Source organism: Musa acuminata, chromosome BXJ2-6 (assembly GCF_036884655.1).
Source record: "Musa acuminata AAA Group cultivar baxijiao chromosome BXJ2-6, Cavendish_Baxijiao_AAA, whole genome shotgun sequence".
Classification (NCBI taxonomy): domain Eukaryota; kingdom Viridiplantae; phylum Streptophyta; class Magnoliopsida; order Zingiberales; family Musaceae; genus Musa; species Musa acuminata.
In genome coordinates this window covers 12034817-12048061 of record NC_088343.1, presented here as the reverse complement: position 1 = coordinate 12048061, position 13245 = coordinate 12034817, and the positions used below count along the sequence as shown (strand labels likewise).

General features: G+C 42.5%; 2 protein-coding genes across 6 annotated transcripts; both read left to right on the top strand.

The window, feature by feature from the left end:
- The first annotated feature begins 1952 nt into the window (after window positions 1-1952).
- On the top strand, window positions 1953-4714 carry LOC135614885 (uncharacterized). The gene is made up of 3 exons (XM_065112731.1): window positions 1953-2299; window positions 2487-4010; window positions 4083-4714. Exons 2-3 carry the CDS (start codon window positions 2511-2513, stop codon window positions 4368-4370), a joined length of 1788 nt encoding a protein of 595 aa, XP_064968803.1. The 5' UTR covers window positions 1953-2299; window positions 2487-2510; the 3' UTR covers window positions 4371-4714.
- Window positions 4715-6785: 2071 nt separating this feature from the next.
- On the top strand, window positions 6786-12958 carry LOC135581071 (phosphatidylinositol:ceramide inositolphosphotransferase-like). Of its 5 annotated transcripts, none has more exons than XM_065112728.1 (13): window positions 6789-7112; window positions 7208-7436; window positions 7594-7683; window positions 9071-9157; window positions 9249-9317; window positions 10818-10898; window positions 11023-11094; window positions 11202-11262; window positions 11341-11443; window positions 11554-11649; window positions 11740-11786; window positions 11885-12009; window positions 12569-12958. In XM_065112728.1, the coding sequence occupies exons 2-13, from the start codon at window positions 7404-7406 to the stop codon at window positions 12653-12655; spliced, it is 951 nt and encodes a 316-aa protein (XP_064968800.1). In that variant the 5' UTR covers window positions 6789-7112; window positions 7208-7403; the 3' UTR covers window positions 12656-12958. The 5 variants fall into 5 exon arrangements, with proteins under 5 accessions (XP_064968802.1, XP_064968800.1, XP_064968801.1 ...); XM_065112729.1 differs by having other exon boundaries at window positions 6789-7148; window positions 7264-7436; XM_065112727.1 differs by having other exon boundaries at window positions 6789-7148; window positions 7260-7436.
- Window positions 12959-13245: the final 287 nt, after the last annotated feature.

The following is a 13245-nucleotide window of genomic DNA, read 5'->3' as shown; positions in this document are numbered from 1 at the left end:
CTATTTAGCTAGGTATTATTTGGAGGATTCTAGGGCACTGAGATGATTGACGTTCTGCACTGTTTCATAGTCTTAAAAAAACAAACTGTGACAAACAAAAACAATTGAAAGTATGAAAAATTTTTCAACTATTTAACATATATGTTTTTATAATTCTAAATGAGTTATATATTATATGTCAAAGAATTAATATTATATTTAATCCTTATTAGATCTCATCATTATATTAGACATATGATATATAATAATTGATTTGACATTTATTAAATCAAAACTTCATTCAAACTAAATAGACATATAATTAAATTTAAATATCAATACATAATCAAATTTATTCAACAACAAAAGCACATATATTATTAATGTCAAGAAATAACTCCATTTATACAAAGCATCTTATCACATGTAAACTTTAATCTCAATTTTACGAATAATATTTGATATAAAAATAAGGTAAATATTTTTCAATTTATATATTTATGAAATCAATAGGTAGTTTAAGTCCTGAGCAGAGCATGAAGGGGGCGGACGCAGCAGGTGACGGGGCAGCGCTAACGGATGTGCTCCAACGCGCAAGGCTCTAAGGACTCGAACGTGGTTGAGTATGAGCGCTGGCGCACGGACCATGTCGGTGGCGGCGGTGCACACGAGTCTGAGTCTTGGATCGCTGGAGTCCTTTTCATTCCTGCAGAAGATTGTTAGATCCTTCCGGCGGAGGAAGCCCTCCATGCCCGGCACGTTCCTCATCGACTCGTAGAGATCACCATCGTCAGTGGGAATGTAACGCAACCATCAGGTGATCAAGGTGTGTAGTGTATCGTAGTACGTTCCTGGAAACGGGAGCTCCCAGTTCGGAGCAGCTCCGGGAGGCACAAGTAGGACCGAATGCTACCGGTGCTGACCGTGCGGAAGAACATGGCGAGGACTCCCACCTCTCTCGCGACGTCGGCCGCGAAGGTCATGTACCCAACGGCAATCACGCACGTCAGGGCCGGCCATCCTCCGTGACCCTCGCCACCTCGGCGGAGGAGATCATCGTAAGGGCCGGCCGACCGCGTTCGCAACGACGCCATCAGATCTAGCACGGATCGGCGGCGCTCATCCTCGAATCCGTCGGGGATGGAGCTGAAGCGGAATCAGCGTCTCCGGACCATGCAGCCGCCCGTAGGCGACAGAGTGGCGAGCCATCAGGTGGTGGTTGTGTCGGTGTTGATGAAGGTGAAGTCAAGGCCGGCCATCGAGAGTAGCTCGGCCAGCTTCAGCATGGAGTTGACACGGCCCTGCACCGGGAACGGGAACACCAACCAGTACGTGATCCGCCATGCTCCCCTTCTCAGCCCCTTCCTGCTGAATTAGATGCAATGATTCCTCCTTCCATCTCCTCTATGCATAGATGCATAGCTAACAATCAAAATGGACCTCTCAACTGCACCTAACAGTGTTGGTGGTAGTAGCATTTGCACAATTACTCTGGTTGGCGGATCACATCAGATGAGACACAGAGGTAATCAGACAGCAAATCTGACAGCATCACCCAATTAACGAAGACAGCCCGAACAATAACAGCTAAGAGACATATAGAAAAAGAAATAATAAAATTTTTAATTACCTCTTTACAACAAATTTCTACGCCCACTACGATTACATGAATCAACAAAATAAGATACGAACAAAAAAGGGACGACGAAGGCAGCGAACGACATACCTGATGATTGATCCCGTGGCCTAACCGTGACTGTGACCATGTCTTCATCTCGAATTGGATGGTAGATTGCGACCATCATCCGCCGAACCCAACAAGTGTCGGCACTCATCCACTGGCTGTTGCAGGCGGGCCCGAACTCGCTGTTCCAACATCCCTCGGTGCGCCACTTGCACCGTAAGGCAAACATTCCAATAAATTCTGACATGACGTATCTTTGATCGCTGCAGTAACAAAACCGACACCGCAAGTACATGGAGGAGAGTAGCCGGGAGTCGAGGTGCTCACGGGTGGAGCTCCGCCCCGCCCTCGTCCTCTTCCTCGTCCCCTCACGCCGAGCCATAGTTTACCAATCAGAAGCAGTAGGAACGAATCCTTTTCCCGATCGCTTGCTCGATGGAGAACGGCGATTCTTCTCCCCCGCCAACCGACCGCGTCGTCTTCTGTTCGTGCGCACAGTGAGCTCCTCTTCTTTTCTCAGGTGCCCTCAGCTACTCTGGGCTTGTGTTGTTGGCGGATTGCCTATTGCGCAGCCGACGAAGGCAGAATCACGGCTTCCTTGTAGTTATTTCCTCGATGTCCGGCCATTCTTCCACGGTGCGTCTCTTATATCAGTTCTTTCTTGTTCCATGCATCTTCTTTATGCGTTGCACAAATATTTCCATGATCTTGCTTTACATCAAAAACCGAAATCGACGTTGCTGGCAATTAATGGATGTATTTATCCAAGCTTTTTCCATTCGGCGGGCATCACAACGCAAGCTTATCCCTGTGTTTCCCATAGTAACTAGGAACTCCAACTTGCACGATGGGAAGCAAATGCCACATGGAGGGAGGTGATAGAATTCATGCAAAGGCTTCGAAAGTTGGAGTTCTTGACTGGGGATTGCTCGAGAGATGGAAGTACCATCAGAAATGTGTGGCTCGTCGGGGAACCAAAAGATCAAACTCTGTCAACAACAGATCCCCATTGCTGCATACTTTTGGGTCGTCTACCCAGTGTACTGGAAGCACATGCAGAGCTCTTCCTAAGCAAGAAGAATTTGCTTACAAAACGAAAGAGATTGTTGTCTCTCGACATCTCACAAGCTTTAATGATGCAGATACTGCAGATATGAAGTCCATGTGCTCTGATGTGTGCTTCCATATGGACTTTGGAATTTTACATCCACCTTCCAGCATCATTAATGGTCAAACCTCAGCTCCTGGAGCAAAAGCCACAGAGACCCAAGCCCATCGACCAGAAAATGCAGAGAAGCTCCAAGGCTATCCTCGTGATCTAGATTTCATGGGCAATTGGCAGCAGCTATGTCATGATACTAGTAATTTGTGGGATCATCTTCAAGCCAGTGCTCAGATCAGACGTAATAGTTTTGAGTCATATTTCGATGGTGCCAAAAGCTTGTCACTTTGCCATCTTGACAACGCTAAGGACATCAAAGGATCTCCCCATATTGATACACTCAATACTTTTCGACCAGAGACTGAAATCTCTACTAAGAAATCAACCGAGAAGGGAAAGGAATCGTCCAATCATCAGTTAAGTGTCAGGCCAACATGGATGATTCGAAGTGCTAGCTCAAGGGATGGTTCCTCTGCACCAGTACTGGTGAGACCATTTAATGGCAGTAAGGAAGCGTCAAGTAGGCGTAGTCCACTGAGGAGGATGTTTGACACTTTGCTGAAGCCAAAGAACCTAAGTGAGAAGGGTGGAAATCTGACATATAAAGAACCTGATAAAACCAAACACGCTCTTCTCCAACTTGCTTGGGAAAATGGGCAGCCTATGTTTATGTTCTCATCCACATACGGTGATGTTCTTGCAGCAATGTTGACACAGCAAAGCGAAACAGAGAAGGATGATTTGGAATGCATTTACACAATACACTGCATTCAACAACGTGAGAAGAAATCAGGAGCTTGGATTGGATTGGGAAGGAAGAGCGGGAAGCATCAGCTGGTATCTGATGCCACTGGCAGGATGAACGTTTTCAGATCGAGAAACTATGATGCCAAAAGTCATCAAGTCACAAGAGAGTTTGTGTTGCTTGGTGCTGAACCAACACCACCATCTCATGGGCCTGTTGATTTCTCATTGAACAGCGAGCTGGCTGCCATTGTTGTCAATGTTCCAGAAGAAATGGCAGAAGATAATACAGTAATTGTCCTTCCTGGTGGAACTCATGGCTCTTCAACTGATGCCAAACCGCCATCTTTGATCGAGAGATGGAGATCAGGAGGAGCATGCGACTGCGGAGGTTGGGATGAGGGTTGCAGGCTGACTGTTCTAAGCAAAAGCTTCCTTCAGGTATCCTTTAATTCCTTTCTTGCATCAAAGCAGCTCATCCTTGTCTAACGGGACTAATATATGATGTCTCAGGGAGGAGGATCGCGGGCAAATGGACATGTCTTCCGAATGGTTTCTTTGAAGGAGGGACTGTATAGAGTTGAGTTTGGGACGTCCATCGCATGGCTTCAGGCTTTCGCAATAGGTTTAGCGATCGTTCACGGAAAGAATCCCACCAATAACTCCGGCGAGCCAAAATGGTTGCTGGAACGAACGGTCACGCGTCGTCATGCCGGGAAGACTGAAGCAATAGTCCAAGGGGCGTCTCCGACGAGCTATGTACCGTATTGTCCACCTCTTTCGCCTGTTGGAAGAGCTTAGTTGCATCTGCAACATTACCAGAGCATGCTTGCCTTGTCCTGTGATCCTATCTCGCATGGATTTGACGCTTGCTAATATGTGATGGAATTCATCTCCATCCTGGTATCATCGAAGCTTACCTCTGTTGTCCGTGGCGGTTGGAGAGTAGTCATATGCGTATACGGTGATAGAAGATAAGATTTCCCCAACTTGATAGAGGATAAGATTTCCCATTCTGTTTATTCTGTTGAGGGAAATCCTTCCTCCTAATCTGTATAAATAGGGGAGGAACATGTTAATAGATTCAAGCTAAAGCTATTTCATTTCTATAATAAATAATAAAGCTTCTTCAATTATTGTTCTTATCTTCTATTATTTCTATCATGGTATCAGAGCCGCTTGCCTAGAGCAAGCTCTCTTCTCGCTGCCAATTCATCATTGGTGTTGCCACTCTGCGCCAACGTCCGTTCCCTTCCGCTACGGCATTTCTAGTGCTGCTCATCAGCACTGCCTCACCTTTCTTCCTCGTTGTAGCTATTTTTCTTCCTCTTCTGTTACAGCTTTTACAGCTTCCTCTTCTGCTACAGCTTCCTCCTTTGTTGCAGTTTCCTCCTTTGCTGTAGTAGCATCACTGCAACATTGCTGTAGATTTCTTCTCTACTGTCGCAGCCGTCGTAATCGCAACCACGGTAGTCTTCGTTGATCTGTCAACATTCGGTAGACTTAAGGAGAATGAAGGGAACGCTTGTGCCATCACAGCAACAGCAATCGCAGCAGTAGCAGCGATCTACAGCAATCGCAGCAGTAGCAGCGATCTACACTTATCTTACTCATGAAGCCTCTCGCTTGTAAACCATTCTTTGCATCGATCCAAGATTGGTATCCTTGTTAGGAGCACCATCTTGCGGGGGCATGATAGAAGATAAGATTTCCCCAACTTGATAGAGGATAAGATTTCCCCAATTAGATGAGGAAATCTCTCTATTCTGTTTATTCTGTTGAGGGAAATCCTTCCTCCTAATCTGTATAAATAGGAGAGGAACATGTTAATAGATTTAAGCTAAAGCTATTTCATTTCTATAATAAAACTTCTTCAATTATTATTCTTATCTTTTATTATTTCTATCATATGGATGCATGAACAGATTGATATAAGAGAAGAAATGAAGTTTTCTTTTTATTAGGGGAACACTCATTAAAATCAAAAGTATAGAGGGTATGATTTATGTGGTTGAATATTTTTTGACCATATATATAGAAAAGAAGCACATAAACCTGCAGGGAATGTCCTAACTCTGTATATTTACTTGGATTAATCCGATGAAATCGACGTAGGATAAATTAAGGGATCTGATCGTTTCATCTCCCAAGGCAAACGAGTAAAGACCATTTCCTGTCATGTATTTCGTGTCATCATTGCATCAATATCAGTAGCCGCCTCCGCCGTCCAAGCATGTTCCTTGGTCATGGAGTTGACCTTCTTTTGACCACGAAGCATATTAACTACAGCCTTGTCATTGAATTCTTCGAGGAGGCAAAGGTGATCTCCAAAGTCAAATATACAGGGAAGAACGAAACTGGCACCGCAGATTTCAATGCGCCTTTCGTGAATTGCGATTCCTTGACCGAAATAGCCAACCCAACCCCAAGCTCTTCGCTGAGACAACGCCCAGAGCTCCCGCCACCACCACCTTCTTCGAGGACCAATGCACATGCTGTCTGACTCAACACCACCTGCTTCCTTGGGGCGGCTCTCTGCTCGTCTTTCACAGGCACCGGATCCTTGTGGGATATGTTGACCATTCAACGCCGCAGACTGCGGAGGGGGGGCGGGCGGTCAACGGGCACATCAGAACTCGCCCTCGGTGGCGGTCGGCAACGGCAGCAGAGCGCAGCCTCCTCGCGTGAGCCACTGACATCTGCCGTCAGAAGTAAGCAACCAGGCGGTCACCCAGAGTTCGTGGGAGGCCGAATGGAGCGGCCATGCCCGTCGGAAGCGGCCACGCCCCGCTTCCGTGGCCGCCGCTGCCGCCTCCGTATCTCCAACGCCCAAATCCATTCCCTCTCACACACCCAGAAGGAACACAAATCCAAACCTGCACTCAGGACTCAATATAACATATGAAATTATAGGGAATAATTTGGGTAACTGTTGAATGTGCCTAGTCGTTCTCATTTCCAGCGATGCAACGAGTCGAGTCTTAGTGCGTGGGACGAGGTGACAACGAATCTGATCTGGACGATGCTCACGCCTCACACGTTAGGTGGGGCCACGATGGCACCCACCGTCCGTTTCATGTGTACCTGAAGTCGTTTCATTCGGAGTCGTGATTTGCTTAACAGTTAATTCGATTTAAAAGAGAAAGAATCCACTTACAATCTTTTGGATTCAAAATGAAATACATAAAAAGGAGATGCGGGAGGACGGAAGTGGAGGCCGCAGTCTGTTCTTGGCCGTGCGAGGCGTTGCTTCTTCTCGCCCCCCTTCTTTACCTCCCTCCCTCATCTCCGACTCGTCCCTTGTTTGGGTTCGGGTCTCCCTGTTGCCCCCTTAATGTTCTTCCTCTTCTTCTCCTTCGATCGGTAGCCGCCGCCTGAAACAAGTTACGAACCTTCCGGTCGTAGGCGGAGGTCCGCGTGAAGACCGCGTTGCCTAACAAAAGAAGGGGAGGAGGAGAAGAAGGCCCACGAAACCCGACTGTCTCACTCGCTGACGTCCGCAATCTCATCCCTATTCTGCTTTTTGTTCCCAACAACAAAGTCGTATGTCTCTCTAATTCTGCATGCGTGCGTAACCAGGTATGTTTTTTGTTGTGGAAAATGAGATGAAAGGGTGAATTGTTTTCGTTCGTTTCAAGGGTTTTCTGGTGTTAGATCGAATTCACGATCGGAGTTTTGGGCAATCGCCAGCCAGGTTTTGGTCCCTGATCGGTGAAAGAAGGCCGACGCACGGTGGGGTTTCGATTTCTGGAAGAAGAAGAGGGGTCATGCGGAGAACGAAGCAGGTCGGTTGCTGAGAGAGTATGGGAGTGGTTGGACCTCCGGTTTCCAGTCATGACGGTCTACATTGCTCGCGAGGCTTCCAAGGTCCCCCTATTCCGTCACAGAATTCATCTGTTTTGCTCGATCTTTCTAGTTGCTTTTTCTCTTTTTCCCCTCTTCTTTTTCTTGTTCTTCTTCGTCTTTTTCTTCAGAACATCTCTTAGAGTTCTTCTCTATTTGTATTATGGATTTCTGTCTGCAGCTATGGAGGAAGGTTTGCGTGGAGACATCTGTGGAGCTTCAACTTCTTGCGGAGAAATGGAAGCTTCTGCTCACGGGACTCCTGTTCCAGGTGTTCATTTGTCCCCCTTCTTCAATTACCTCAAATGGATCTCTGAACAACTGTTCTAATGGAATTTCTTTGTAATTCAAATTGAGTTCTTGATTTTTTTTTTTTACTGGACATTCTTTCTGAGAGTTTCGTTAATTAGGCATTTCTTTTATGTTGGTGTTGAATGGGAATCTGTTCTGGTGTCTTCGTAGGCGTAAAACATTTGTCATCGCATTTTATGCTTAGCTGTTTCTTGATCGCTCCTTTTGGCAAGCTGAGTGCTATAATATATGTATCTTTTCACAAGAAAAACTTGAGATGAATTTCTTGCACTTCTAATTTTATCGTCTTTTGAAGTGCAGTAATTTGGGAAACTTATCATGGCCTGCAAATGTCTGGGTTGCTTTCTCTCAGACTTTTGCCTTGTCAATTATTTTAGAAAGCTTGTCATTAATGAACATTCATTTTTGATATCTCCCCCATTGGTGATCTTAGAGTTCTATGGGGGTCTAATTGACAGACTAGAATGACCTTGGAATAGCTGCATTGAGATTTAACCAAGTCAACAATTACTTCTGTTGCTTCAGTACTGAAGCTATGTTAGAGTTATAACTTCATATTCTCTGATTCTTTAGTTAGATCCTTCATCCAAATGGTGCTTTAAGTTACTTATATAATGATCGTGAAGGATCATCCATTCACTCTTTTATGACCATAAGACTAAAGTTGCAATCATAGTTTACTTGAGTTGGAGTATTCGGTATATCAATTCACTAGCATATCATACTTGAGCAATATGTTCCATTTCATTATAGATATAGCCTTCATAATGTTGTTATTGATGAAATGTTTCTTTGAATATGCATGATAATTAGCTGTTGGTACTTATCAAAAAAAATAATTAGCTGTTGGAGGTGTTCGCCAATTTGGTTTCTGCTGTAGAATAATGTCTCCTACATGGAAGTAGTGCATGCAAATTGCAGCAGCATTTACAACAATTGGCTCGTCCCTATGAATGCTATTTTTTTCTAAGTGATTTTCTTGAATTTTGAATCAAACAGGAAGTTATTTATATGTCTGCAAATTCAATGAAAGATGTATATCGATAAAAATCCTTTTGTTCCATAACAATCTTTTCTATTGTCATTTTGTTGTTTCTTTTATAGCCTAATGGTTGCATTTCATCTAGGCCTGTCAGATTGTTTTCTTGATGCTCTGTAAATGTTACAAGAGATATTTCTTGCAGTTACCTTTTTTTCCTTGATTATCTTACTGCTGTTCTGCTTATAATCTTGTGTTTGTTTATCTGTGTTTTTGATGGTCATCACACAGGGTTAGTATGCGAATGACTCTTCTATTTGGATTAGGCTGGTGAATCATTCAATGACTATTGTTTTTCTTTTTGTAGTATATACATGGGTTGGCTGCGCGAGGGGTTCATTATCTACATCGACCTGGACCAACTCTTCAAGATCTTGGGTATATGATTCTTCCGGTATGTCCTAGTGCTGTGCTTAATTAAGTACAATTCTGCACAAAATGAATGAAGTGACATCATAGTTGTACTGATGCTTTTGTATTTTTAGGAACTTGGAAGAGAAAGAGGCTACATCAGTGAGAGTCTATTCACCTTTGTGTTTTTGTCCTTTGTACTGGTATGCCATTGTCCTTTTATTTATTAATGTGTTCTCTTATAAGTTTCTACACCCCAGTGATTTCAATAGGCGCTCGGGCGCTCGCCTATGCGCTCGGGCAAGGCGAGGCGAGGCCCGAGCGCCTCGCTTCATGTCCAAGCGCGCCTCGCTTCATCGAGGCGCCGCCTGGCGCCTGGGCTCGGGCGAGCGCCCGGGTTAAACCAGGCGACCGAACCAGTGTTTTACGTCTAGTTCGGTCACCGATAGGCTCCCTCTCACGATTTCTCTGACTTCCCCAACCCTAACACTCGCGATTTTGCTGTCGAGATTTCTTCTCCGTTGTCGTTGCTCTCTGCTGCCACTGCCACTGTCGCTACTCGCCACTGCCACAATCGTTGCTCATCGTTGTTGTTGTTGCTTGCCGCTCGCAGCTCCCGCTCCCACTTCCACACCCGTTGCCGCTCGTAGCTCCCGCTCACGCTATCGCTCGCCGGTCCCGCTTCCGCTGTCGTTGCCTTATCTGCCTCGGTCTTCTCACACTCTTCTCACTATACTGTTAACAATATATTAACAGTTAACTGTATACTAATAATAGTATTTTTATTTATTAGATTAATAATATATTATTTTAATTTTAATACTATTAATTTTTATTTATTTAAAATTATTGTTAGGTTTCAAAATAAATGGCAAGTGTATAGAGCAACTCAATAGATTTGATGTAAAATTTTATTATTTTAATTTTTGAGACTTTTTATTAATATGACATTGTGATTTTGTATTCGATTTTCTTAATTTAATAGCATATTTTTTATTTAAATAATTATATTAATTATATTATGTATTTTTATATTTTTAGCGTCTCGTTTCGCTCGGGCGAGCGCCTAGCGCCTCGGGCGTTTTTGGACCTTGACGCCTAGCGCTTTTTAAATCACTGCTACACCCACAGTTCTATTGGAAAATGAGAAAAGAACTATACTTACAAGGTACATTTATTTTTTGAAAGAAATACAAACAGTTGCGAACACTCTAATATGAAATATGTTGAGAACTAATGTCAAAAGATTTCTTCATCACAGAGACAATTCAATGTCATTTTAGTTGACTGTCCTGTCCTCTTTATGTTGCTGTGTGTTCACTTCTATTGTTTTTTCTCATCGTGCAACCTTTTTTAATTATTCTGTTAACCTTGGTTTTTATCTTTGTGTTGTTCCTCTTGATGTTAGTCGGCTTGCATTTATTATATAAGCATGAGGTCTAAAGGCATCACCATTGCACGCAGTATATGTTGCAACCATTTCTTTTCTCATGTGTACCACACTCTTTGATATCTCTTCCCATCTTCCTCTTCTTTATATGTGTGCACACATTTTTATGTACACAAATATATGGTCAGGTGCCTTCTCGAGGGGTCTTTCTTTTTAAGCTTGTACATTATACTGCATACCTTCATTGCCATGATAGGCACCATATATTTATTTAGTTGTTGATGATTATGCCCTGCTATTGTTATTATTGCAGTGGACATTTCATCCCTTTGTTTATCATAGCAAGCGCTTCTACACTGTTCTGCTCTGGTGGAGAATTTTGGCATTTCTAGTTGTAAGACTGTTTGTTTGTTATTTCCCTTCTCCTTGGTCATTCTGTTATTTAATGCTTTCTAATTGTAAGTTTGATATTTCTCTCTCCTTGGCCATTCTGTATCTTATGTTAAATGGTTTTTCAGGCTTCTCAATTGTTGCGGATCATTACATTCTATTCTACTCAACTTCCGGGTCCTAACTATCACTGCCGTGAGGTATTATCTGCATGAAACGGCTTCAGTTATTAGAATCATTTTGCCACTAAAATAGTTTTCTAGTCTATAAACATCACTGATCATTTATTTTTTTCCATTTAATTTAGGGCTCGAAGCTTGCCAGACTGCCCCCACCAGAGAGTATAGCTGAAGTGCTTCTAATTAACTGTGTGATCCTCTCTCTGATATTTATCCTGGCAATCAAATTTCCTTTTTAGTATATAATTTTGCTTCTGTTGCTTGCAGTTCCTCATGGAGTCATATATGGTTGTGGTGATCTGATATTTTCATCCCATATGATATTCACACTGGTTTTCGTGCGTACGTACCATAAATATGGCTCTAAAAGGTTCACCCTTGGCATTTAATTATGCTCATGGACTTGATGTTTATAGAAAAGCAACTATGCAACTTTCACTTGTTTTATAAAAGTCTAATTAATTTGAAGCACTTTTGCAGGTTCGTTAAGCTTCTTGCTTGGGTTATTGCTATTATTCAGAGTCTTCTTATAGTAGCTTCCCGCAAGCATTACACAGTAGATGTAGTAGTTGCATGGTGTGGTGTTTTTCTTTCAAATTTTTATTATAGTTTTTTATAGTATTATAGTAGGACAGCTGGCTTATATTTTGACTTTTATGCTTGCAGGTATACTGTAAATTTGGTGGTATTCTTAATTGACAAGAAGCTACCAGGTGTCCTTTTTTTTAGTTCAATGACCATCTATCATATTCAATATTGCTTCATATTAAAGATTTGATTGCATGAAAATTGTTAATATTGTTTGTGACAGAAATGCCCGATCGTTCTACTGGATCTCAACCAATGCTACCATTAAACATTAAGGAGAAAGATGGAAAACCCAGAGAAGAGAATCTCAAGTTATTGAATGGAAATTCAGTGGATACTGCTGATTGGGTATAACACTTGACTCAATGTATTGCTTTCCTAACTGACCATCTTTTAGTTCTAGTATGTTATGTACTCAACTGATAATATGCCACTTTATTAGCAAAGCCTGTGACAATTAGGTGACATGGACCAAATCTACTTGATTTGTTTCAGAAAGTAGATAGATATGAAATGCTAATAAGTAGAATGAAGTTGGAAAACTGTGCTCTTGTTGCCATAATAATTAGCACTAGAATTCTAGAACTCGTGACATGGAATCAGTTTATGTAGAGTAAACATTATATTAATTCGGTTCAAGCATTGAATGCACACTACAGCATAGATAAGTTTAATGTGTTTAATATTCCTAGGAAGTTATATGCCACTGCCTATGCCTTTCTTTTCTTGGTTTCCTATAATGACTGAACGATATAGATCACATGGTCTAAAGATCAATCAATTATGACTTTAGAACAGCCTGTTTATCTGCCGAACATGTCTTCTTTTATTTACATGAATATCATATGATTCTTTCCCCAAATATTCTTGTTAATAAGTGCAAACTTCTTTGGTCGTTTCCAAACAGAGACAGAGGATGCAAGTGAATGGCACACATGGAGATGATGGGAACCATGTCCACTCTGAATCTGCAGTGAATGGGGTAAATAGATGATCTTGGACAACATTGTTTTCCTCGGATGTTCTGCAGAAGGGATACCAAAATGGATGATGCCTCTACTCTCTTTCAATTAAAGGCCCTACGGGGAAGTGCTTCCTCATGCCTTCCATGCACGCCCTATGTGTTGACTGAATGGGCGTGCATGGTTGGTTGGTTGGTTGTATTTGTGCAAGAAACTGAAATTTGTCTTGGGGAGGGGGGACAACAACCATTTTGCTCCTTGAATCATCACATGTCCATATGTATCATTTTCTTCAACGATTCTTTACCATGCAGCAAAAAGGAATCTTTATCTCTGCTGATTGAATTTGAGTGTGTGGGTTTATTATCTCCCTGACTTTTGTTTGAAAATCTTTTGTTATTCTCCTCGTTATTAAGCTTCAGGCAATAGAAACCAAAGAAGAATAGTTGTGTAAGAATAATCAAATCCTCAAACGTTATGGAAGCCTTAAGCCTTCCCTCGTCCAAATTTCGGGGTGACAACCCCAAAGTTGAAGAAAGTTGAAGGATTTTGGATGATACCATATCGGTAGGGGTTTAGATTTATTGGACCCAAATCGAAACGACCTTATCATATATTGATC